This window comes from Pelmatolapia mariae, linkage group LG8 (assembly GCF_036321145.2).
Source record: "Pelmatolapia mariae isolate MD_Pm_ZW linkage group LG8, Pm_UMD_F_2, whole genome shotgun sequence".
Taxonomy (NCBI): domain Eukaryota; kingdom Metazoa; phylum Chordata; class Actinopteri; order Cichliformes; family Cichlidae; genus Pelmatolapia; species Pelmatolapia mariae.
In genome coordinates, this window is record NC_086234.1 from 10,380,491 (window position 1) to 10,407,866 (window position 27,376).

Consider the following 27,376-nt stretch of genomic DNA (forward strand, 5'->3'; position numbering starts at 1 on the left):
TGAATTAAGTTGCAAATTCCAACTTGCAGACAGTTTCTTCCATTAAGCACATGGTTGTCATCACTGCATAAGACTGGGTTGTGAGATTTAAGATACAAGTTTCTTCATTTTTTAACCAACTAAGCAAAACATATAAATGCAAAATGTAAGGAAGTCATGGTTATTTCTTTGGCAGTGAATCTTGTTCTTTGGCTGACACGTAAAACCGAAATCAGTCTGAGAACTTTGAACAGACCACCAGAGGTCACTTTCATTCATATCTGTTTTCACGCACTTTTCCATCTAGATATGTTTTTATAATTCCACAATAAAATAATTACTAACAGTTACATGAAACTGTAGGTCTTTATTTCATTAGGATATTAGTGCAAAGTTCTTTCTCATCGCTATAGCAATGCTTTCCAGTTTATCTTTAATCGGAACCTTCCCCCTGCCTGTTTTCCTCCCTCCAGTGACACAGATTGATTTATCGTGGCTTGTTCAAAGGGTATTCGCTGTAATGTCATTGGCTGAGGGCCTGACAACACCCACCCAACCATAGGGGTGTGACAGGGGAGGAGAAGAGGGTAGGAAAAGGTAATGGGGGCTTGACGTAAACAGGGCTAGACCCAGAGGACTCGTGTGTTGCTCTCCCAGGAAGCACATATGAGTTTAAACCTGGTCTTCCTGCCTTCCTGCGTGAGAACGTTGTGAAACTAGAATGTAAAATGGGATCTGACGAAACTGGACTCTGCCTCCTCCACCCCTTATCTCCACTCTGTGTGGCTGCACACTTGGTGAAACCGCAGTGAACAGGGCTCTGAAGCAATGTGCAAGGCAAAAACGGTCATCTGGGTCACCTTGAAAACCAATATGGTTACAGTACACCTAATAAATCTGTTGAACTATAGCATGTTGAAAAAGATTACAAAATAATATTTCCCCATGTTTTCTTTGATTATGGTGTTCTGTCATGATGTTGTGATAGCTGTGTATGTTATGATATCCTTCATTAAAGAATCAATATTTATAAATATGGACTTATAGTGGTTATTAATGTTACTGATCTTAAATTCCCTTTAATTAGTTTTTTAAGTTGGCCTATTCCACTTTTCATTGGTTTCTGTATACATGCTTTTAAAAAGGTGGATGGCCAAAACCTAATTAATAATAACAATAATAATAGTAAGATTTACAATTAACCTCTGTGAGTCTAAGGCTCAGGATTCAGACAACTCTGAGGGCTCTGTCTGCAGCCGGATTTTCTACTTAGATTTTTATGATGTCACTGAGAGCAGATATTCTTAATATGGTCATTTCAAGCACTGTCAGCACAGGGGGGTCCACCCACCTGCTCTTCAGACCTGTTTGTTCTCAGTCAGAAGAGAACAAAACAACTTGTTTCAGGAAGTTGATAACCTGAGGGTCTTTTCACATAATAGCATATGAAGAAACACTTTTTGCATTGCCGACAGGTAGTTATGTTCCAAATAAAGATTCAGTAAATAAAGCACAAGGAGACCATGAGACTGCACGCTGCTGCTATGAGACCTCAAAATCCTTTCATACCATGCAAAATGTACTCAATGGATTCAAAGGTTTTCTGGAGTGGGATTAATTTGTGATTTATTAGTCTAATAAGCTAAAGAAAACGTCAGATATCTTTCGTATTACTGTATATTTTAAAGGTCTTTGTAAAGACATGTATAGTAGCCCTCGGAGGTCGAACGCAATGCAACTTAAGAAAACGCAATCACTTGGAAAAATGCACAACAGAAGCGATTTAAGGGAAACAATAATGTGGCAGAAAAGCTGTGGAAGTGTCAAAAACTAAAACATGTGAAGGATTTCGCTGTGACATGCTTAAAAGACCTCTCAGGGCCACTGTAGTTATGATAAGAAATGTACAATTTAGCAAAATAATCCTCTCAGATTCTCTTCAAGAATCCAGAAAAGCTCTACCTCTGGTGACTCTTTCATTAAATATATCCATAAGTTTCGGATAGTAAAAAGGTAAATATACATTAAAAGTAATATGAATGTTTTTTTATTGTGCTTTTTATGAGCATGTTAATAAAAACTATTAAAATTATTGTTGGATGCTTTCCAGAATTACAAGTCACGTGAGATGGTTTTGATCCATGCAGAACATTAAGCTGTAGCCAAAACTAAAAAGACTGATGAAGGTTTCAACTAACACTGCGCCTGGGTTTGCTTCAGTGACTAGCATTCAACACTAGATGGTGCAAACATTGTTCCCACATTCTGGTGTCACTGCATCAGTGTGAGGATGAGAATGCAAATCCACGCAGGCCTTCTACTTTGAAACTGCAATGAGCTTCCTGAGCCAAGAAAAAGTGAAAGAAAATGTACAAATAACATTAAAACATATGTTTGGTTTCATATGTTTGGATGAGATAAGATTAGTTAAAAAATTAAATATTTGCTTGATTAATAATTTTACCTTCACATCTGCTGCGATATTGTGTTTCTGTTTATTCTGTTTCTGTTATTCTGTCATACCACGCAGTGACAAAGCTCTAAAAAAATTACAAGCTGTAATTTTGTTTGTTTGTTTTGTAACAAGAGCTTTTACTCCACATACTGAATGAATTAGCAAATTCCAACTTGCAGACAGCGTTTGACTTTTACATTTACGTGTTTTTACTTTCCCAGATTTAACAAGAACTACCTTTGCAAAAAAAACCTTCCATTAAAAAAAAAAATCAAATGACCAGAGTTATCAGTTGGAGCCAGTATTTTCCAGTGCTAATTACCCAAAGCTAAATGGGCAGAATTTGAACAAAACTACAGGAAAAAGTTGTAAAATCTAAATTTATTCTGGCCATGTCAACAAACGTGCTTAATCAGAGCCATTTTCGTGTATGTGCTACCTTTTTCCCTTTAGGCTATCAGCACTGGAGGCACTTGATTCTTTTAGCATCATAGATGAATATGCTGGGAGACTGCATCTTCTTCCAACACTGAGACAGCCAATGTCCTTTGCTGAGTTTTCCCCAAATAAGAGCATCATTTTTGAGATAGTCTCGATTATGTCAGAGACTAACTTTAGTTTTTGCTTTCAAGTCCCCCTAAGTTATGAAATTAAATTGTAAGTTTAATGAAAAATAAGTCTGGAAAGTTCTGTTTCCAATGTTATGACAAAGTCAACGGCCGTTAAGCCTCACAAAAGGTGAAAGCAACTGACATTTGTTTACAGATGACTAAGATCCTCAGTGAAAAAACAGCCCATGTTTGTCATTCAATTTAAGCACAACTTAGCAGAGAGACTCCTATTGTACACCTATGATATCATCTTCTTGTTAATCCAATGTTATACGCAGTTATGGGGGTTCTTTTTCATCTCTCACATTTTTTTTCTTTTCTGTTTTTGGTTTGAGGTTGCACTTGGTGGAAAAAGTATTTTAGGCTCAGGGTACATCGCTAAAAAATGTTGAGAAAAAATGGTTTGATGCATAACAAAGCATTATAACTTCAAAGGGTTCAACATATGCTGTAATAGAGTCAGTGAAACACTAGTTTTATATATAACTATGGTGGCTAAAATGACTTTCAGCACAGTTATGTTTTACCAGAGAAGTCTAGACATCATATGACTTGTGAATAACCACATCAGTGCTTCCTGGATCACAGTTACAGCAGAGATGCAAAGGAGGAGCTGAAGAGCATGCTAATTCAGCAGGTGCTATGTTGGTATAACAACATATGTTTGTGAACAGCGGACACAAAGAAATAATTTTGGGTTTTCATAATTTTCTTATTAACAAAACTAGATTCATCATGTGTTTTTTTTATTTTTTGGACTGTTTTCATTTACAGTGAATGTTTTGATTCACTTTGATTCAATAGTAGTAAAACTAACTGAACTGAAACTTGAAACAGCCTGGTGTGTGTGTGTGTGTGTGTGTGTGTGTGTGTGTGTGTGTGTGTGTGTGTGTGTGTGTGTGTGTGTGTGTGTGTGTGTTTGCGTGCATTTAGAGGCCAAGAGGTTAAAAGTTGACAGAGTTCCCATGAGAACTTTCCTATCGTGTGTTTCTATTCAGGAAGCTGTGGCTTTGACTTGCGTCTACTCACATCTCCTCATCAGCACAATGCGTATCTCGCTCTATATAGCCTGTATGTGTGTGTATGTGCATGTCTGTGTGTCTGTGTGCGCGCTGCATTATGGCTGGCAGTCAGATGTCACCCCACGTGTCAGGTGGCTCAGAAGGAAACCCCAAAGGAAGTAAGGTCAGGCCCAGGGAGGTCAAGAAAAGGTCAAACTGCCTGCTTTCATCAACATATTTGAACTCTCAGAACACCCCGTCAACTGCCTATCGACCACAGTCTACACCTAAGCTTTCAGTTTTTTGTTTTAGAGAATGAGAAGCTGTCATACTGCAGCAATTCTGCAAACGTGTAAGACAGAAACTGTGAAGGGAAAAACTCCAAATACAACAACATATCTACCTGAACTAACAAAACATCCTTTTACAAGTTTGTGGATGTAATCAACAGACAACAGTCTAAATCCAAACACTCTTCATCAAATAATGCACACAATAATCTGCATCAAGACACAGAGACAGCCACTTTGATTTAAAAAGTCAAAAATTTAATGAAATTTGATTAATTGAAATAATCGATGAGGGCTCCCAGAAGGACAGAGGGTTTCGCAGACCTCTCTTCAGATCTCGATTTCAATTCAAATATCTGTGGATAGTCTGGTCCAGAGAGAGCTGCAGAGATGGTTGCTCCACACCACTGTGACACACACATGCACACAATATTAAACATCTGTAAATAACAGCACTCTGAGTTGTATTAAAACAGCAACGAAAAAAAACATTCTACCTTCAGAGTTTTCACTTTTATCTGAGTTTTTGCAAAGGAGATACTTTATATTTCTTTGAATTTCTTTAAAAGAAAGTTCCCAAGTGCTTTGGGAGACAAGATGGAGAAAAAAACAGCTTATCTCAAAGAAAGATTGTCTCAAAGAGTGGATCTCCTAACAGAAAAAGCCAGATCACCATTGATTCTCAACCGATGATTGTGGGTTGCCCAGCAGCTTTAAACCAGGCAAATATGTCAAGTGCAAGCTGGCCTTAAAATTCAACAACAACATCAGTTCTAAAATTAACAGTTAACCAGTGAAGTGAAGCCGAAATGGGAGTGATGTGTTGCTTTTTTGATTTTAGTAAGAAGTTTCAGTTTGAATCAGCAATAGTTTGCGTATAATGAGTTTTACTTATCTAACCCACAAATGTGTGATTTTCTCTAGATTTCCTTTGGATAAAACTGAGCTGATCAGTTTCCTAAGCTACTTCAAGCGAGACTGAAAAACTGAACTGAAAAGTTATTCAGCGTGACCTGGCTGTTAAAGCTGATGCCAAAGTTTTTACAGTACTGGCCCAACTTTACAGACAAGGAGTTCAGGTGCGTCCATGTGAGCGTGTCAGATTCACTGGGGCCAATAACAATTACTTCAGTTTTAATTATCCATATTTTGTTCCAAGAAGTTCTGTGTCATCCAGCATTTAATATATTGGATGCAGTCACTCAACGATTTGATTTTAAGAGAATGTCACTGAGGTTAAAATAGACGTGCAGCTGTGTGTCATCTGCATAAAAAGGAAAACTCACACCATTGCTGTGGATGACATGCCTCAGGGGTAACATTTATAAAGAAAACAGGAGGTCCAAGGACAGACTACTGAGGAACCCTACAGGTCATTATACCACATTTCTATATTAAGACATAATCAACACATTAATTTTCAATAACTTATCATCCTTAGTTACAGCCTCAAAGATAATAATATGTTGCTTTAAGTTATTCTATTCATATTCTCCCCTTCACAAATAATAGATGTTACAAATCTCAGTATGGCATACAAATCTACTTGCAAACATCTTTTTTAATCCCTTTCCATTAACACTTTTCCATTTGGGACATCAGTGCTCCAGCTTTAATGTGTTTATGTGAATCTAAGTCAGAATCTGCAAACATCCTAGATGTTATAAAGACTTGTGGTAGGCATTTTTGTGGATTGGTTGAAATTGGTTGTCCATTAATCACTGAAATGATCATTTATTGTCAGAGTCGCATGTTGGAAGTTAATGCATTACTGTGGTGAACTGGATCCTTCTAACAGCAGTCAGCACGTAGAGTCTGGGTAAACCACCAGAGATGATTCTGTTTACAAGCGGTAGAAATCAGGCATGATTGGCTGGAGCTTCTTAAAATAGAGTTGGGTTAAGAGATAGGGCCTGGTCCTGGGTCAGGAGGTGACAATGGAGCTACCAATCTGGATAGAAATTAAGCCAATAACATGTTTACTGTGATGGCCATGCTAAATCAAAGCAGTTTCAAAAACAACACACACACCTGAGGACGTAGGTAACGCTGAGGATGCAGAGCGGCTGGGGGATGCCAGGTCTGGACCTGGAGGGTCGGACGCTGGGGATGACAGCACTGTGACTCTCCACCCAGACATAACCTCCACCTTTCACCAGCATCCTGTACTGACCGCTGACTGACTGGCTCTTCAGACACACTGCGTGGAAATATGGAGTTAAGTATTTATAGGAGTGTAGTGTGTGCGAGTGCACGTCTGTCTGTGTGTGCACGTCTGTCTGTGTGTGCACGTCTGTGTGTGTGTGCACGTATGTGTGTGTGTGTGTGTCAGTGCTTACGGTTTAGATGATTTTTGTTCAAACAGCTTGTGTCCAGTGCGTGACAGAGATCATAGATGGAGCGGCCCAGCAGCTCCTCGGGTCTGTAGCCCAAAAGAGAAGTCACTCTGCACACACAGAAACACACACGAGGCAAAATGATTTTATTTTCAGTAACACTGAGGATTAAAATCATGTTAATAAACCAGTCACTGTTGCCTTTACAAACAACTGCACGGTCATTCTTCTTTTATTCCAATAACAAAAGTGCAAAAGCCAACACCAAAAGCAAGTTTACAATTCACTGCTTTCATACAGTCACACATTATGCTGTGCACTCATTCTCAGCTGGCAAGGGTTTGCATTATAACCACAGAGTTGTTTATATAAACATAGGTCAGGCCCAATCTGCTATAACTATGACATATCAGGATTTTCTAACCAGAATCATAATGAAACTTGTTTTAATGATTTCTACTTTAATGTTTGAACTGTATACTGTAGCCGATTTTTTTGGTTGAGCTTTCTTCGCTGAGGATTTGCTTCTTGATTCAGATAGAACCTTAATGCAGCACAGTTTTTAAACTAAATTGGCCTGTATTGGCTTCGAAAATTGTCCCTTTTTGAAAAAATATAATTTCATAATATCCAGCACTGCATAATAAGATTACCAGACATGTTCCTGTTTTTCAACTTAACATGCTGCATTCATTTTAAATGTATTAAAGTAATATATATGGTGGTTAAAAATGCTTCCGCATGGGGTTTTTTTGTTGGGGGTTTTTCCCCATTGTTACTTATTTCAGCTTATTCACAAGCACTAATTAATCTAAGCTACTAGATGAAGAGTAATTACAAAAAGACAATCCTTTTAATAAACAACAAATTCCACCTTTGGTTGAATGCATGTACACACCTCTGGTCACAATAGGTAAACCTCATGTCCATGCTGTGCTGGCTGGTGAAGGTGTATCTGCTGAGCAGGGTGTGTGAGAGAGGCAGAGGCCGGCAGGTCAGGAGCAGGCAGGAAACTGCAGACGGGTCCACGCACACCTTTGCTCGGCCCTGACAGTGCAGAACCTGAACTCACAGAGTTGGAAATGGGAGGTGTAATAAAAATCATCTTAATGTAGATCAGGGGGCCATTTTTAAAAAAGATATTTTTAAGCGGTACTGTTTCTCACGAACCTTCCACGTAGCCGACTTGAGGTGGGCGGTTCTTCCTCTGTGAGTCAGAGCACTTTTTATCCTCATGACAAAGTCCCTCTTCTCACCGTACCAAACTTCCTCTAAAAATAAGTAATTAATTTAGCCACATGGACAAAGCTGTTGTGATTATACACTCACTGGACACTTTGTTAGGTAAAACACGCTAAACTCCCTTTTTGGCTTCAGAACTTCCTTATTTGCAGGTTTATCAGCTAAGCATCAATGATGGGAATCTCCCATTCCATTGAAGAGATGTGGTGACTGTCGAGACTATTTGAGTACAGTGAACTCATTTTCATGTTCAGGAAACCAGCTTGAGATGATCTGAGCTTTGAGACAAGGCGTCCTGGAACCTGTAGTACATGGGTACTGTGGTTATAAAGGTACGGAAATGCTCGATGGAAATAGTCAGATAGGCTCTAGTGTTTAAAGTGGGTCATTCGGTTCAGTGGGTCATAAAGGGCCAAATGTCATGATCCTGGGTCCTTTTGACCCAGCGTTTTGTGTTTTCTATTATTGTGATTTTGGTCCTGTTCTTCCTCAGTTTAGTGTTTATTCTTTTCTGCCTGTGTATTCCTGTGTCAAGTCTGCGTTTCTTAGTCTGTGTCCTTGCATGTGTAAGTTCCTGTTTTATTGTGAAGGTCTGCGTCTTATGTGAGTGTTTTCAGTTTGCCTCCCTTGTCTCCTCACGTTAATCACTCCCAGCTGTGTCCCCCACCTGTGTGTAATCTCCCTGTGTTTCTCTGAGTGTATTTAAGTCGTGTCTTCTGTCATAGTAGCTGCTGGTTTGTCTGTGTTGTTCCCTTCCATTTTCCTGTGTATTCTCCCTGCATCTCTGTTTCAGGTCTCAAGGTTTCAGGTTTGTTTTTGCTTAGTTTTTCCCAGTTTAGGTTACTCTTAGGTTTTGGTTTTCGTCCACTTCGCTCCTGTTTGTTTCACCTTTTGTTAATAAAGCTCGCTCACAACTACGCAGTCTGCATCTTGGGTCCGTTAATAATTCACACACGGCTTGCCCCAGCAACCCGTGACACCAAAAGTGTGACAAGAAAAGATCCCCCACACTATTATACGTCCACCACCAGCCTGAACTGTTGATTCAAGGCAGGATAGATCCATCCTTTAATGTTGTTTACACAAAATCATGACCATACCATCTGAATGTTGCAGCAGAAACTGACACTCATCAGAGCAGGTGATGTTTTTATAATCTTCCTTTGTCCCATTTTGGTGAGTCCGTGTGAACCATTAGCCTCAGTTTCTTGTTCTTAGCTGGGAGAAGTGGCACCCAGTGTGGTCTTCTGCTGCTGTAAACCAGTTGCTTCAAAATTCAACTTGTTGTGGATTTAGAGATGCTCTTCTGCATATCTTGAATGCTATGAGTGGTTATTTGAGTTGCTGTTGGCTTCCTATCAGCTGTTTTAATGCTCAGTTTGAACTTCTGTGGGTCGCCTCGACAACATCTACATGGCTAAATGCGAGTCGCTGCCGCGTGATCAGCTGATTAGATATTTGCTTTGAAATGGTGTACCTAATAATGTGGCAGTGACTCTATATGATCATATGACAAACATATATCCTTGATGTTCAAATACCTACCTGCTGTTAGACGCAGATTACTTCTGATTTCTTCATGGTCACAGGGATGAGTATATTCAAAAATGTTGTGTCCCATCAACTCAGTCTTTGAGAAAACATAGAAGAGTATTCAGTCCTGAATCCTACTGTTCATTTAAAAGAATAGTAAGAATATATGTGAAGTTTATTTACCTGAGTCAGGCCCATGTACTTGCTGACATTGTCAGACAGGAAGATCATGTCTCCCTCAGTGGACAAGACCATGACAAATCCCTCCAAGATCCCCAGGTACATGTTTGTCTCCTGCGAGGCTTCGAATTCCTCAGTGTCTTTCTCCTCTTCGTCCCGTGCGCCGTCACAGCCGCTCTGTTCATCTCCACCTTCCACCACTTGCTGATATGTTATCATGTGCCTACTCCCGGCATTTATCCCATCATTTTCTAAGACAAACAGAGTGGTTTTTATATGACAAAGCTTTCTAGTCTACATTTTCAGTGGATAACAAAAGATGCGTTTCCTTTTTCATTTTGTGTGTTTGCTTCAACTGTTAGTACTTGTGTTATCTTAGACTTCCTCTTTCTAAAACCAATCTGAATCTAAAAGCCACAAGCCCGTTGAATTTTTTTTTCTTCACTCTTTTTTTTTTCTGCATCTCCACAACAACTACGTCCATTTTAACAATGTATTAATCTCGAAACCTTTTAAGTAAGCAGAAAAATCTACATGAGCCTGTTAACCTAATTTGTCTTTATTAGTCCAGTTCCTTTTTATGAATAGGGTAACCCTTGTTAATTTTTTGTATATACAATTGACAGATGTTTTCTAAATGCAGCACGTGCGGCAAAGCATCAGTTTTTATAGGTGTCTAATTTTAAAGAGATGACCAAGGTGTCTTCTCACAACACGGCTGTGCAGAACTGACAGATTGTGGCTTGCAGCTTTCTTGAGAACTGATGATCTAAACGGCACGACTGAGTGAAGTTAGCTGTCACAGGAAACAAAAGAAAAAAGAATTTGACAAAAACAAAAGCAAAAACAAAAAAGGGTGTGCTTCTCTGCTCTGTGAGAACCAGCTTGAGTTTTAGATTTTCAGAGTGACTAAATCATTTTGGTTTTTCACACATATTTAAATATCTGGCGTGCTAAGACTTGGTGTCGGGGTTAAGTTATGGTAGTGGTTTGTGGACACTGAGCCACTGGAAGTGTGGCACTGAAAACCACATACAAAAACATAATAATAATAATATTAAAATATTAAATCAAGTTGAATTAACCCAATATTCTGGGATGAAGGGATGAAAACATGAATTTGCACATGGCCTGACATAACCCTTTCATACTGCTCATATTTCATGTCCAAGTGTGGAGCCAAGATTTGACTCAGAACTACAACTCTGTACAAATAGTCTCTGTGATGTTAATAAATAGATGATTAATATATTTATTAGATGTAAGAGAAAAAGAGAAAAAGCACTGTAATCACCCAACCTCATGTCCTAAGACAGCCATAATGATTTAAATGTATTTTACTGAACGTGAACTGTTGAGGTTTATTATATAACCATTACAGCTGTTAACCATTTCCTCACTCTTATGTCATTAAAACTGCCATTTATAATTATCAGTGTTAATTAGATATTAATTGTCAGTTGAAACACACAAAATGCTTAAAAAATGTGATTAGGCTGCACATTAAAAGCATCGGTAGGAAATCTTGCATGTGGGACTCGCACGTGTGTTTTCCACACTCACTGAACTGGCAGCTTGGTTAGCTACATGATGTCAGTTAGTTTTAACTCGAATCAGACTGATTTCAGACTTTAATTTTAACTTGTTTATTTTTAGATTATTTTGCTCCGTTGTGGGTGCTCACGTAATGTCCTTGCATTTATGTAGTGCTTTTTTAGTTCTTCTGACCACACAAAGCACTTTTAGCTACAACTTACACTTTAACCACACATTAATACACCGCTTTATTCCATCTACTTCAAGCACTTTACTTTCTGCCTCACATCCACAACCAGTTTCGAATCACCAGTTAACCTAACATGGATGTCTTTGAACCTTGGGAGGAGACGAGGAGACGGGCCAAAAGGAAACTGAAGGAAACCCCTGAAGGCCCAGAGAGAACACGCACACTCCACACAGAAAATTTAAACCAGGAACTGTGAGGCAACTATACTAGCCACTCCACCGCCATGCCGAAAAATTTCAGATCTTGTGTTTGTGTCAATAGATCCTGTGACCACTGTACGACCACTCTTCCTTATGTGCTCCATATATGATCACTCTTATGCTGTTTTACTCTTACACTGTTAGCAGATTTCTTTGGGTCAGGAGGTAGAGCTATGAGCTCCCCCCAATACTTCCATCAGAGTATGAATATGAGTGTGTGAATGTGTGGTTAACGGCAACTGGGTTTCGATAAAAGGCTTGTGTATGAATGTGTGAATGAGGCTTGGAGGAAGAAAACACTTTAAATGCTAAAACTGAGTAGAGAAACACCATATAACAATTGTGTTGAGGTCCACCTTGAACTGTCACTACTGTCCCATATGAAATACACATAGACACGGCATGCACAGTTGCAGGATTCCCTAAAATTGATGTAAAATCCATTTGTAAAATATTTTTAGCACCTGTTAGTCATGTTAGTCATTTTCATTTTCATTTTCTGTGTGTTTTAGGTCACTTTAGAAACATTTAAAGCATTTCTGATGCTATCAAATGTCAAAACAGGTCACATTTAACCCAAAAAGTGCGTAAGGATTAAGTCAAATCTTGAATCCTTTGATTAAAATCAATAGCCTTACTGGGAAACGGTGACGGTTTGGCAGTGAGATGTGATGGTTAAAGTTAGAGTTAAAAGACTTCAGAAAGCATTAATGGTAACATAAGAGGCCAAAATATAAAATATAAATAAAATATAAGAGGCCAAACAAACGTGTATGTGTGCCCTTCCCTCCACACACAGAGAAGCAAGCAGCTGTCACAGTTTAATATGTTTCCCGTCTGCACAGGCAACAGGAACATAACGCACAGCAAAGGGTCTTGGATCAGAATCCACCCCAGGTCGCTGCAGTTGGCCTTGTGGCCTGCTCAACCATTGTCAAAGTAGTTAAAATATAAAAAAAACAAAACAAAAAAACCCCCCAAAAGCTCAACCAAAGAGCCTCAAACTTATCTGCAATGTATTCAGGTCCTCAGTAGTACACAAGCTGAATTTAAAGCGGATGGATTGACTGTTGTGAGACAGGCGCAGAGCAAACACATAGACTTCTGGAATTCTTGGCAGGATAATGGATTGATAAATAAATAGGCCAGACACACCTCAGCAAGAATTAAATAGTTTAAACAGCCCAATTGCATGTATTTATTTATGGATAGCACCTTATTGGACATCTGTTTGTATTATGAAACACATTATTTTTGAACAGCACTGTTAACACTTCAATTTTAGCTATTTTTGTGCTTGTTCTCTACACTTTGTGAGCTATTTTGGGGGGTTTTTGTATGAATTTCCCAGATTTCAGGAAAAAAAAATAAAGGAAATCTCATCTTGACTGTGAAACAAAGCATTTACCACCTTTGAAGGTTTTCTCTATATTTCACTATATTTTCTCTAAAACCTGCAAACTAATATCAGTGCCCAGAACATAAATATGTAAATGCGTATATTTACTGACTTCAAGTGGTGTTTTTCTCCTTGTGATTCAGTTTGCTCTGAGTGTATCTCACACACAGAGGCCAGAGACGGTGTTAAATGTCTTCACATGTGCGCTGTTACCTTTGAGCAGTGTGTGCATGCGTATGTAGCTGAGGGTCAGGCGAATGACGGAGGGCTTGTCCAGGTGAGCTCTGACGGAGGGCTGCAGCGGCAGGAGGCGAGACAAATCCCCAAACACGTCAGACTCCACTCGCCGTCTCCTTCGGGCCGCCTCACGGCTGATCGCTCTTCAGGAAGCAGAAGTCAGGAAATGCAAAGAAGGCTGAACTAAATTTCTCTCAATCAAACTTACATTAGATTTTACTACCTAAAATTAAGTTAGATAAGTTTATAAACACCATTTTACTGCAAGTATGCTCTATGCTGCACACAACATAGATACATATAAACTAGAGAAAACTCACTCATTTAGTCACTAAAGTAAAAGTGAGATGATACTGGATGAAGTGCATTTTCTCAAAGACTATTTCAAATGTACTCTCTTTGATATCGGAAGATAATATTGTTCATTTTCCGCATTTTGCCTGCTAATGCTGTCACTCTGCAGACTTGGATTCTGTGTTCAACAGAACCTAAAACTGATGTAAGGAAAATTAAATAAAGAAATAAAGTGAAATTGTTCCTCAGCTTTACAGGAACTGTAAAAACAGTCATGTTTCAGCTTCATCACACTGTGAACTTTTGACATAATCTGTGTGAGTTTAGAGAATTTCTCAATATGTGACACTTCTTCAATCTCTATGCTTATTCCTACTTCACCTTCAGAGTGTTTTTACTGCTAATATTGCCTCATTTCTACTGAAAGATTTGATTCCAGAGCTTTACCTTGAAGTATTTGAATTCTATCTTTTGCAGTTTTTAGTGTCTTTGTTTTTTAATAGTTCCCCCACCACTGATGAACAGATGTGGAAGGTCAACAGTGCACCGTGGTTAAGAACTGAGGCATCCAGAGTGGCCACAGCACTCTCTTTGACCTCACTTCTTTACCTCAGTTAGCTGCCAACTCACTTAAACTTGATCTATTAAGATTTATTGCTGCCAAATGAATGTCCCTGTGAACAAAGCAACACGCTGCTTTACCTTCTCTTCTCCTTGTCAGCTGTCATCGTGCCTCACAGATGTCTCGCATGGTGAATGATGGCTCAAGAAAGCAGGCGCGATGGCAGCAGGAGTTCACGGCACAACAGCGAATCTCTGCACTGCAATTTGCACCATCACAGGTAGACTAGTTCATCAGACAGGCAATTAGACCCACGGTGCTGCACAGATGACTTGAATGGATTCCAAACAAAGTCTCATCTCCCCTCAGCATGCAAATTACCTAGAGGGCTCCAAAAGTGATGATAGGTCAGCCTTGACGAGAAGCATCTCCCTCCCCTCTTCTTTCCTCCTCCCTCCACTCCACCCTCCCTCCCCTCTTCTTCTTCTCTTACATAAACTTTTGAGCATCCCACAGATTTGCCTCTGAACAGCAGCAGGTTAGAATCGATTAAAGCAAAGAAGGGGAAAAGAACAATAAGAAAAAGACACAATGTAGTCTGGGATTGATGTAGACAGCTCAGTGTTTTATTGGAATCAGACCAGACAGGACTAGCCCGGCTGTTGCACTACATTTTGGCACAGAGTAAGATAGTGTGACCAGGAACAGCCCTACCCCTGGGTGCACAAAGCTTCACTACACATCAACTCTACTGCACAGAGAGCAACCAGCTCATCTTCAGATCACTGTACAGTACGCAACAGTCCTTCTGTGTTTAGTGTGTGTGTGTTTGCACAATAGAAAGTGAGAAGAAGGGGGAGGTGGAAAAGGAGCTAGTCTGTATGTGGTGCTTATTGTGTATGTGTGTGTGTGTGTGTGTGTGTTTGTGTGTGTGTGTGAAGTGAGAGGTAATTCAGCTGCTGGCTCTCAACACGTCTTATCAACCCGGCTGTAACAGACCTATAATAGTATAGTTATAGTATTATGCACAAAGGATTTCTCCAGATACACTTTACAATAATAATAATAATAATTAGATTTAGAATAAAAAAGAGAAAGAGAGCGAGAGAGAGAGAGAGCAATAAGAAAGAAAAAGCCATTCTTGAAAACATAAAGAGCAAAAGTCAGAAAAAATAAAGCGTGTGGTTTTGGCTGAAAGAGCTGCTGGATGTGGAAAAGGGGAATTGGTGCTTTGAAATAGATGCAAGGAAAGGGAAAACACTGACGGTTGCTATGGAAATGCCAAAAACAAAAAAAGTCGCACGTGACAGAAAAGGGGAAAAAACAAATTCACACATTCGCACCCATGAAAATATACATTCACAATAATAATAATAATAACAATAACAATAATATTAATAAAAAGGCCCACATTCACACGAAAAGGGCAGACCAAATCTCCGAACCTAACAGACGGATGAAATAGCTGGAAATGGGGCTTTTCACTGCTACACAGGCCGCCTCTAACACTCTGCTCGACATAATTAGTTCGATAGCCTGTAACTTGTAAGCTCGACATTCACTTTGTACACAAAGGACAGAGAATGAGTGAATACTTCAGTCATACCATAATCCAACAAAAACAATTTAAAAAACACATTTTGAGGAAGAAAAAACCACACACACACACACGCGCACATGAACAAACAAACCATAAAATATATAGATAGTCAGGGTATTGCACAAAAGGGGATTTGGCCCTAACTGGTCCACAATAAGGACAGTAATAACACAGGTAGGGTGCTTGTCCATGCGCCACGACGCTCCTTTAATAGCAGACAACACCAGCACGATACAGCCACTCAACACAGGCTATATACAAGCCTCTGCACCCAGCACCCACAGTCCACATGTGTACAGGTGCCGGGGAGAGAAGCAGTGTAGGTGTGTGTATGTGTGTTTGGTTTTGTCTGAGCACGTGCAGTGACCTTGTACTGTAGGAGTGCGCGAGGGCACGTAAAACTTGGGATTGTAGTGTTTGTACGCACGTGAGCGTGTCGATGTGTGTGTGTGTTTGTGAGAGCGTGTGCATATTCATATTCATATTTAAATTCATATTCATATTCATAATGAACCCAGGCAACAACAACAACACAATGCAAGTAAATTATATCTCAAAAGTAACAACAGCCAATAGCTTCAAAGTAAAGGACTGACCGTGTGTGTGTGTGTGTGTGTGTGTGTGTGTGTGTGTGATTTGTAAAGGGATTTTATGGATCTATGGAGTGTCAGCATGTGTGAGTGCGTGCATACCGAGTTTAGTGTGGCTGGATCTGTGTGTATTTGTGTGTGTATGTGTTAGGTATGCGTCTCCTCGGGGGCGCAGTAGGAGAAGTCCTTGAACTCCTCCTGGTTGATCTGTCGGATAATGGCCTCGTCCGTGGGCGTCAACACGGGGTCCTCCTTGGTGAAATCCTGGTCGAAGTTATTCACATCTCGTTTGGTCTTCTGCAGACGCATGCACACAAAAACACACACACAAAGGCACAGACGAAGGGAAGGATGTCAGAGAACGTTCAAAATTACATGACAGCGACACCTTCTGACCACTGTGACTTACTGTTCCTTTAAAGGTGTTCTCTTAGGGGGTCTTTAATTAACACGCCACAAACCTTTTAAATCTAGCATTAGCAAAATTGGGATTTCAAGCCTTTTAAGCTACTTTTAGAGACTAAATGGCACAGTCTTTCTTTCACAAACAAAATAAATAAACACATATTAAAATTAAAGTAATTCAGTACACGGAAAGACTTTTTTTAAACACATATTTACTTGTTTTTGAATGATTGACAGAGACAGAGTGCGCTTAAAGCCTGCCCATTCTGGAGGGGGAAGCAGGTCATGACTCTCAGTTGACCTTCCCTTTTTCGATTCTGCCAGCAAACAACTGAATGGGTGACTGTGTCCAAACCTTTGACTGGTACTGTAAGAATTACTCAACATAACGAATTGAGATACTTTTTCAATCTCTGTGCTTATGCCTACTTTAACTTCAGGCTTTCTAGGCTTTACAATTCCTGAAAGCTAACCTGAAGACTTTTGACAGCATAGTAATAAAGGTGTTGATGTTGAATTTTATATTTGAGACAAAAAGAGACGTACAGTGTTAAAAAACAATCCCAGATGAAAGTCTATGATGCAACTTGGCACCAGCAGAGATGGTGGTGAAAATATAACAGCATCCGCAGGGCTTTAAAACCTTATTTGACTGGTCCCACTTACCCTAATGTTTCAAATACTTTGCTAACATTAGCTTTTTAACAATTAACTGTAAATGGGGCGCTAAAATAAACCTCAAAGTTAATCAAGAACAGGTCCCCCAACTAGGCAGTAGAGGCAGGAATTACCAGAGAGGATGGCAGTGCATGAAATATGCCCTCATGTTTACAGTATTCATAGAATATTTTACTTTCACATGACACTCCTTACAAATCCATCTCCTTTGTCCCTTTCTTGTTAAAAAAGGCAACATCTCTGATTTAAACACATACAGCACTTTTCTGACTTTCTCCTAGGCCTCCATCTTTGTTTTACCAACTTCCAAATGTAACCCAAAACTCAACAGCACCACCTGGTGGACTAAGAAAAAGAAGCATTTTTTTTTGGCTGTGTGCTGCTCTCTTTAGTTTAGCCATTGTCAGGTAATACTAGCGAATATTACCTGAACATTGCAGCTTATGTTTTATTCTGCTACAGTTAAGATTTTAGCTGAATGATAAATTAGTATTTTGAGAAACAAGTATTTTTTGAGTATTTTGCTAGTTTGCTGGTGTAGTTCCTGCTCAATATGTGTCATGTATATAGTCTTTCTACATTCCAAGTAAATTTAAAACTAAAGAATAATAATTAGGATACCTATCCACAAGTTCACAAAACTACTGAGCCTTGAAAAATGTTTAGTATCAAATACACGATGCATTACTGAAGGTTTATGTGTGAAATAGCTGCATGTAAAACTGTGGCCTGTGTGAGCAGAGTGTGTGTCTCTTACAATCCGGGGTTTAAAGGGTGGTTTGACTTTTCTCTGCTCCAACAGTACCCAGTCGATCTCTCTGAAGAAGGCGTGGGTCTTGATGGCCTCCTCGCTGCCCTGGCTCACGACGCAGCCCAGACGCTTGGCCGGGTTCTTTGTCATGAACTGCACAAATAAAACATTTGTATTTTAGGACTTATTCTTCCAGAAAAGCAGGCCCTTGAAAACAATTAGCTGTGGTTTAATCCATAAAAAAATACACTTCACATCTTTGTTTGCACAAGTAAAGACAAAGGATTAGGGATTGAGGAGATAAGGGGGAAAAAAAGCATTTTGGTGCTAATAATAGAGCCGAGGCATTAACAGCTCTTTGTTTTTAGCATCCACAGAGTCACTGGCAGAGTGATCAAACAGGTCAGCAGAGTGCCGGTGTTATTTACTGTGTTGCTTTTGTTCTGCTGTCTGTTCAGCATTATAAGAGCACTTTGTGATTCACTGCAGTTTTATGATTGCATTTAACCTTTTTTTAATTCTCCTCAGTGTCGGAGGAAAGTGCAGCGTGACACCTTTGCATCAAGTGTACTGATTTGCTCGTGTGACGCTCTCAGGACAGAAATCTGAATGAAAGTTAAAACGGTGACCACAAGACTGAATTCTTTTCTTGCAGGAACAGTTTTTGTTAATTGAGATGCTGTTGAGTTAAAGCCTGGCCAAGTCTGGGCTGGAATTGAGCTTTTTAGACATTGAAGTTTGAAGTTTGTTTTTTTTAACTTAACTTCAACTTATCTGCATCATTACACTTGTTACAGTGCTCACATAGCTGTTCTACATTTCTCTTCATAGCACGTTTAATAAATGTTGGTTGTCCATGTTAAAACACACAAGTACTTTATTAGTACAATCACTCCCAACCACTCATAGGAGGTGGCTGCCGCTCCCTGAGCCTGGTTCTGATGGAGAGTTTCTCCTTTCCACTGTTGCCAAGTGCTAGCTCATAGTGGGGTTATCTGATTGTTGGAGTTTTTCTGTATTACTGTAGGGCTTTTACCTGACAGTATAAAGCACCTTAAGGAGACTGTTGTGATTTGGCACTATGTGAATAAAACTGAACTGATTTGAATTGAATTTGATCAAAATCTACTAAATACAGTTAAAATAAACTAAGCTTTCCTTGTAGAATCAAAAGGAATTGGTGATGAGAGCTTCCCAAGAGCTTATCAGTCCTACAAAAATATCAGATAATGTTGGGAGAGACGACACGTACCGCTCGGAGAATAGAAACAGCCTCTTTGCTGAGCCACACGGGGTAGAGGACATCGTCGTGGAGAATCGACTCAAACAAGTCGTCTTCATTATCGGCTTCGAACGGAGGCTGTCCGGCCATCATCTCATACATCAGCACCCCCAGGGCCCACCAGTCCACAGAGGCTCCGTACTCCAGCTCCTGCAGGATCTGAATTCAACCAAATGACACAGCTCAAGATGATTACGAGGAAATACATTTCTGCTTGCGTGACATCCTGCAAACAGATCCATTGAGGTGAAGAGCCTCAATAGGATGTACTTTATTCCACTTTAAGTGGTGCAGAAAAGACAAAACAATGGATAGACATAACTAATGTCATCAGCAGGAGTGAAAGGGAAACTGAACTACTCAAAGATCATCTCCATACATGTTTAAGAGAGATAAAAAGTCTCTGCATTGAATAATAATTTATCTTTGATATGCTTTTTGACTTCTTAAAAGCATATCTACTTAAAAATTATGCAAATAAAAGTCCCTTGAAATGCTTTAACTGCTGCACACAAGTTTTCTTCAACTTCAGTGTCCACCCTCAGCTGATGTCCACAAATACAGACTTGTGTAATACCCATGATAAGTGACTGCACTCAGATGCGTCATGAACACATGGCACTTCGGCCGGTGACATTTCTAGGCAATTTATCCAAAAAGTGTTTGAGTGATTCCTTAACAAAGACTAAACATTATATTTGTAACCAAGGGGACTGAGAGTCCCCAGAAGTTAATGACCCCACAGCACGCACAGTGCTGGAGCCAATAAAAGGGAGCTTAAGTTGGATAGACAGCATAAAATATGCCCAACTTCTGGGTCTAAACTCTGATGTGCTCTAAACCTGTATTTTTCTTTAAATGGCCAGCAGGGGGCAGTGCAGCAGGTTGCAAAAATGCTTATGGCTGCATAGAAATCTGTGAAAAACAACTTTCGCCTCCCTTATTTTTGAATTCAGAAAACACTTTCTAATAAACTTATGGGCTCAACTGCAAATTCCAGTTCACACAGGGTTAAAAAATGAAGCCATTTTGTAAATTATAGTCATTATTAGAACCAGACAAGTGGTTTGTGGGGTCCTGGCTACAGTCTGTCCGTCACTCGTCACAAGGTTTTAAAACTAGCAAGACAGCAAAGATGAAAAACACTCAGCTCATGGGACTTCCATCTTTTACACATCAGTACAATACTTCTCATATATCTGCATCGTCTGAATCTGTGCTTTTAACTTAGCACAGATTAATGTTATCAGGAGAGATATTCAAATATCCAGGTGAAATATAATGTTGTTAATAGCTAATAGCTACTTAACAATACAAGGGTAAAAATATCTACCATTATATCCTGTCAACATAAAGAAGTGCAGGCCCTTGAGTTAATCTCACCTCAGGGGCAATGTAGTCCGGGGTGCCACAGAAGGTGGTGGTAGTGACTCCGTTAATGATGCCCTCTTTGCACATACCAAAGTCTGCCAGCTTACAGTGACCCTCAGCATCCAAGAGGATGTTATCCAGCTTCAGATCCCTGTGACAGAAAGACACAGATACGCTATTAGCACCTTCTACTTTCTGGGAAAGTCTGGTTCACTGGGGGAGGTGCATGCAGTGTAAACAGATAATAAGCACTGATGTTTTCTGTGGCTTTTCAGACCAAAATAAAAAGACAAAATATAAATATATATTTTCTCTTTGACAGTTAAGAATGACCTTGATGGAAAAACCACACGAGGACAGCAGGGTGTTTACCTATAGATGACTCCGTTACGGTGCAGAAACATGAGGGCTGAGGTGACTTCGGCAGCGTAGAACCGAGAGCGAGGCTCATCGAACTTCCTGGATCGTTGAATCTGGAACATCAGATCTCCTCCATTCACATATTCCATTACAAAGAACAAACGGTCCTGCAGACAGAGGGAGGGACGGAGTGGTATTAGACAGGAAAAATGCAGTCAGCTGTTGAATCTGTACGTTTTGCTTCACACGTCAGCCTACCCGTGTCTGGAAACAGCAGTACAGCTGGGTGAGGTAGGGGTGTCGACGGGCGAGGGCCAGGATGCGCTTCTCGGTCATGGTGCAGTCCACGTCGTCGTCCTGTAGGATGACGTCCTTCTTCAGAACTTTAACGGCGTAAACGTCTTCTGTCCCCTTCAGCTCCGCCAGCATCACCTGGATAAGAGACGCGCAGTATGAAACGACACGCTCACACTGTTTATTCCACGATCTCAGCGTTAACACCTTTTTCTTTTTACGGGGTCATTCGTTATCTGTGGGTGTTTCGAATTGTAGGCATCTTGCATTACAACTGAGTACAATCCATAGTTGCACGGTGATTTGTACCACATGGGATTTATGATACATCTGCTGAATCATAATTCAGAATGAATGCAAACACAGATCAGGAGGCATCTGCTTCCACGTATAAGCTATGACTTACATTAATTATTTATTATATACACTGTCTTATATAGCCAGTGTTTGTTTTGTGAGCACTTTACAAGCACTTTGGTTGCTGTATTGAAATGAGCTCTAGAAGTAAACTTAATCAGACTATCTGCCGACTCAACGTTGAGAGTGACGTGTAAAATCCAGGCTGATTTTGTTTACACCGACAAGCCAAAACCCAAATCCATCACTTCTTGATATGCTGTCTGTCCTTCAAGTGCTCTGATCCAGTGAGGCATGGACTTCTAAAGGTGCCCTGGAGTTTTCTGGCACCAAAACAAAGATCCTGTAATTCCTGTAAGCTTCGGGCAGGCCTTGTTTGTCCATGCTTGGACGAACTTTATCCATCTGCAGCCTGCAAGACTACAGGACGCACACAAGTAATGCAGTAATGCCTACTACAGGACGCTTGAAACGCTTGTTACTTAAGGTGAGGATTAGGCGTCCTGGTGCGCTGGCACAACTCGCATGCTTTGGTTCCAAGCTACGTCCCGCACGTGCTTTTCATAGTAGGTTCAACCACAGTTAGTAGCCTAGGTAGATAAAGAGCAGATGCCCATTTCCTTAATCCTTAATTAGCCTTCTGCTTCTATTATTCACAAGTGTTTTATTTTTTTATACCTCTTTGTTTCTTTTTCACACCTTTTCTCATTGTCTCTGTTTTAAAGAGTCTTTCATAATTTTTTAATGTTTCTCTGTTTTGAATATCTTGTGATTTTCTCCCTTGTTTTTAATACACTGCCTCACCAAAAAAACAAAAGGTCACCATGTGGATTTACTAAGCAAATAGGTAAGAGCCTTCTACTGGATAATTACTGCAGTGATTAATAGGCTTCAGGTCTGCAACAGTGAGTAACTTCTTCTTTCTCCAAACCACCATATCGGAAGACATCTCCTCTGGTCCTGGAAAAGATGCTTCTTCGTTTCAGAAGGGTCAAGTTACTCGTCTGCATCAAGCAAAGAACACAACAAAGAAGACTGCTGAAACCTCTAAAATTAGGTTAAGAAGTGCCAAAGGCATTACTGACAACCCGGAAGGATAGTGGTGAAACATCATCTTTGAGGAAGAAATGTAATCAGGAAGGAATCTTGAATAACTGTGATCGGACACCCCTTTAACATTTGCTGAACTCGAGCGCTAAAAGGAAAGGGAAATAAGAGCATTTCAACAACGTGAAGAGAGCTTAATGGATTGGGGCCAAACGGCTGTGTACGCCTAACAAAACCGCTTATCAATAAAGCAAATCAGAAAAAAAGCTTTGGTTTGTAAAAAGTGAAAAAAGGTGACATGGTCTGAGGAATCTGGATGTTTAATCTGTTTTCCAGAGCGATCAGTATATCTGAGTAAGAGGAGAGGTGGATGAAGCGATGAAGCCTGTGGGAGCAGTGTTATGATCTGGGTTTGCGTCAGCTGGTCAGGTCTAGGTTGAGCAATGTTATGTGCCTGAAAACATTGGGCCAGCTGACTACCTGATTAGACTGAATCATTTTTCATCAACTGATTTTTTTCTCCCGACGGCGCAGCCGCGTTCCAAGATTGCAACAACAGGAATCGTTAGGCTGAAACTGTGAAAGAGTCCGTCTCTGAACCCCACTGAAAATCTACATGTTGGAGAAGACTTCATACAGGGGTCCCAACTCTCACATCTCCAAGAGAGGGAGCTCTGGGGTGAACAACTGATGCATATCTGAACGAAAATAAATGAAGTGATATTGCACAAGCTTTTCAAAACGATGCCACAATGCAACAAAGTTAAAGGTGGTCCAATGAAATGCTAGAGTCCTCCCACTGTGCCAGACAATGGGAAACTGGCTTGGCTCGTTACTCAGACTGGGTCGTCTGGCTTTGTCAATTTTGCTCAGATTCATCCTGTTCAATCACAGACTGCAATAGGTGTAAGATCATCAACATGAATCACTCCAGTGAGTGGTCATAATGTTTTAGCTCGTCGGTGTATTATAAAATGCAAGAGGGGATTTACAGTGATAAAAATTATGAATGTAACAATATTATATTATCTGCTTTTGGTCTCTAGCAGCTGATGATTGAAACAAATGGCTCTTTATCTGCTCAGAGCTTCAATATATTTACCAGCTAGTCTCTAACCTACCATCTGGTGTTGGGCAGGTAACCTGCAGTAACTATAGAAAGGTTTTACAGTGACCTGCTGCTGGACATTGTATCAACATGGTACCAGTTAATCCTGCACCCCATAAAAAGAAAACAATAAGCAGAAAAATCTAAACTGCACACAAAACATTACATTTAAATTATAAATAAAAGCAGGTGCCTGAATCTAATGCAATGCACACGAGCGTCAGTCTATTCTGCTCCCCTGATATTATTCACTTCCCCTGATAATTCAGCTGTTATGAATAATGGGAACCCCGTGAACTGGTTGTTGATTTAAAAAAAAAAAACAGTTTAATTATAAACATAATGAGGAACAAACAAATAAACATCCCCCTTGCACGCCTCCTCCGAGCTCTCCCACCTTGCCGAAGCTGCCTTTGCCGAGAACCTTGATGAAGTTGAAATCCTTCAGGCTCCTCCTCTGGCTCTCTCCGTTCTGCCTGGCTGCCGAGGAGGACGAGGAAGAGGAGGTGGTGGAGGAGGAAGAGGAGGAGGAGTGCTGGGGTCCCTGCTGGTCGAGCGACAGCGCGTCCTGCAGGCGATCCAACTCTGCCAAGTCTGTGGGTGTCATCGGAAAAGCAGATCAGACATCAGCAAAAACAGGCTGGCTGCCTTTTCTCTTTTTTCCTCTCAGCGTTCAACTCAATTATACGGAAATAAGAGCTGTTTAGAAGCATTACACATTTGTTACTGATTGCTTTTCAATAAACTTTGAAAAAAAAAAAAAAAAAAAACATGATAACATCCTCTGTTAAAACCTGGGATGATTCACTCCCCGGACCAGGGCGATTAAATAACAGCAGCGAGCGGCGCCGTTGTCATCGGCGTTTGGCTCGACGAGAACAAAAAAAAAATGGGACGACTTCCACAAAGAGAAAGTTAACTTTTTTATTTCTCAGCTTGCAAAGTGTGATAATGCGATGACTAACTGTGACAACCAAATGGTGGTGGGCGGTGGAGGGATAATTCAATTTTAGCTTGCTTTTAGAAAAAAAAGAGAGAAAGAACAAAACAATAACATTTAACTTATTTTTTGAAAACAGCAACAATATTATTGCTGAAATCAAATGACTACCCCTCACTGGTAGAATTAACACATTAAACCGCCCCCCTGCCGTACCCATCTCGAAGCGGGCTTTTAAACGTCTTTTTGTTGGTGTTGCGTGTGTGGTTTTTTGGTGTGTGTGTGTGTCGTGTTACCCTGTTGTGAGGGGGAGGTGGGGACAGCTGGCTGGCTGAAGCTGTTCTCCTCAGTCTGAGAGTGCTCAGGAGGAGACTGGGGAGGGTCCTGCCCTGGAGTCAACTGAAGAAAGAGAGAGACACAGAGAGAGTCAACATGGCCGTGCCTTTGGGCTGTCCTCTAAAAATCTGTTTCCTGAATCACGAGTCACGGAGGTGAATCCAAGCTTCTCCGTTGAAAATCAGAGCTTTAAAGCTGCTTTTTACACGTCCAACGCAGGCCTGAACTTTTAAAGGCATTACTAAACACGGGAGCACGTGAGAATACAAATGCGCAACGCAGTCGCTCCCACACAAAGTCTGTGTGATGTCTGATTGACCCAGTGTAAGAATAAAGCAGGTAATAGCTCGGTGAATTCACAGCGAGCGAGTGGGCGTCATGCGTCCTGCCTCCTGTGTGCTCTCCCTAACCCAAACCACGCGGAGTATTTACAGGAGCGAGAACTCATCTGAAACCGACTCCTGCCGTTGTGTGCTGCGTGTGAGTGAGGACATCTTTGAACAACGTCCCAAACTGATACTCCCGAGTTTGAAAACAGCTTCCAACGGTAACAGAAACACATTCAGTAAAATGCTTGAAATGCGTAGCTGGACAAATAGATGGACACCCTTTGAGACGCCTTCGGAGTAAAATGCAAAGATGTGCACCACACAATGATGAAAAACAGACGGTTAGCTTAGCTGAGTTTCTCACAAACACTGGAAAAAAAGAAGGAACCAGCAAGCTCCTTAATTAATGAAGCTCCTTAATTAGCACATTATACGTGTAACTCCACAGGTTAACCTGCCGGCCTCAGGGAAGGTGCTACATCCAGCCTGGGAAAAGTCCCAAATGCATTTTCTGTGCACATCTGAGGTGCTGGAGTTTATTTCCTCGGGTAGAACTCCAGCTCACCACCTGTACATACATGACAACGGTATTTCTCTCTATAAGGACTGAAACAAGTCTTTTCCCATATTATCTTCCTATTTCTCCAGTATTACAAACAAGCACAAACTGTGAAGCCTTCACACGGTGCTGTCTGCAATTTTCAGTCGTATTTTCAGCAACCTTTTACTAACAGCCATTTGCACAAATACATAAGTTCTTCCCATTTCTTTAACTGAATCTGCAAAAGTACCAAAGATAGCACAGTTTGATGGGCAAAAAGTAATATTTTTGCATTAACAAGGGGAGTTTTGTGGAAACTGGACAAGTGGAGGACAACTTAAGTGGTAGGCCTAAAGAAAACGCAGCAGATGAGCAGTATTTAAAAGCCATGTCCTTAAGAAAAAGGAAAAATCCAGTAAAGGCCTGACACGGGCGGCTTGTTACCTTCCTCCTGCGCTGCGCAGTGTTGGAGATCTTGTCAGGTGTGACTCCCAGGTCAGACAGGACCTTGGCGATTCCTCGGGCGTCCACGCCGCAGTTAGGAGCTACATTGGTCTCGCACCGCCTGTGCACATTCATCTTACACACTGTAAAAAAAAAGAAAGAAAGAAAATGTGAAATTTAAACACATAAACCATGTCTCCAGCTACTACAACCTAAGTGCTCATTAAAGGCATTTTACTTTGAAAATACAGAAATTAATCTGCAAATTAAAAATGTATATTCTTTAAAATACATTTAATATAGCCACTAAAACACAAGTTCAGACCAAGGAAGCCATTTTTGCATGACAAAAAACAAGCACAAATGGGGGACTTTGTTTGGGGATACTTCTGAAAATTAGACTAAAAAGAAATTCTATGTGAGTATGTAGAGTCTATAGCAAATGTCTAACACTGTTTTTAACAGAAATGTAATTAAACATGGGAAAAAAACAATAATTTTTCATTCGTTATCAAGTTTTAACAGATGTAATGAAAACACTGTTCCTCGTGGCATCCCTGTTTACATCATGTGGCTTCAACATGCAAATATGAGCACCTGGGCTGACATGATGTTTCCCCGTGGGCTCTCATGTAAATTCCCCACTGCTCATAAACTCACCTTTGCACTGCAGGCCCTGCCTCATGAGGCCCCACAGCAGGGAGCCGCAGTGGTCACAGAAAGTGGGGACCTTGTAGTTGTGGATACTGAACTTATGGGGCATATTAACACTGAACCGCTGTGAGCCCACCTGCAGAGGGAGACACACACAGAAGAACACACAGACACACACACGGGG

At 40.5% G+C, this 27,376-nt stretch overlaps 2 protein-coding genes across 2 annotated transcripts in view; both read right to left on the reverse strand.

Moving 5' to 3' along the window:
- Window positions 1-6,348: 6,348 nt before the first annotated feature.
- epas1a (endothelial PAS domain protein 1a) lies at window positions 6,349-14,271 on the reverse strand. Its single transcript, XM_063482320.1, has 8 exons — window positions 14,246-14,271; window positions 13,226-13,392; window positions 9,631-9,878; window positions 9,460-9,544; window positions 7,843-7,943; window positions 7,571-7,734; window positions 6,676-6,782; window positions 6,349-6,536 (listed from the first exon to the last, which is right to left on the reverse strand). Exons 1-8 carry the CDS (start codon window positions 14,269-14,271, stop codon window positions 6,349-6,351), a joined length of 1,086 nt encoding a protein of 361 aa, XP_063338390.1.
- Window positions 14,272-14,709: 438 nt separating this feature from the next.
- Window positions 14,710-27,376, reverse strand: part of prkcea (protein kinase C, epsilon a) — a 56,516-nt gene continuing 43,849 nt past the window's right edge. Inside the window, exons 6-15 of the mRNA XM_063482783.1 lie at window positions 27,199-27,328; window positions 26,539-26,681; window positions 25,185-25,287; window positions 24,346-24,542; window positions 21,401-21,574; window positions 21,155-21,309; window positions 20,795-20,933; window positions 19,382-19,570; window positions 18,136-18,282; window positions 14,710-16,592 (exon numbers count right to left, since the gene is read on the reverse strand). Coding sequence (XP_063338853.1) covers window positions 16,443-16,592; window positions 18,136-18,282; window positions 19,382-19,570; window positions 20,795-20,933; window positions 21,155-21,309; window positions 21,401-21,574; window positions 24,346-24,542; window positions 25,185-25,287; window positions 26,539-26,681; window positions 27,199-27,328 — 1,527 coding nt within the window. The 3' untranslated portion in view covers window positions 14,710-16,442. The remainder of the gene's footprint in view (window positions 16,593-18,135; window positions 18,283-19,381; window positions 19,571-20,794; window positions 20,934-21,154; window positions 21,310-21,400; window positions 21,575-24,345; window positions 24,543-25,184; window positions 25,288-26,538; window positions 26,682-27,198; window positions 27,329-27,376) is intronic.

Bases quoted from the DNA above. Each gene is read 5' to 3' on its own strand.
- epas1a (XM_063482320.1), bottom strand. From the start codon at position 14,271: ATGACAGCTGACAAGGAGAAGAGAAG. The intron at 13,393-14,245 runs GTAAAGCAGCGT...TGCTTCCTGAAG, and splicing joins GCTGACAAGGAGAAGAGAAG to AGCGATCAGCCGTGAGGCGG. The intron at 9,879-13,225 runs GTAACAGCGCAC...TGTTTGTCTTAG, and splicing joins CATGCACACACTGCTCAAAG to AAAATGATGGGATAAATGCC.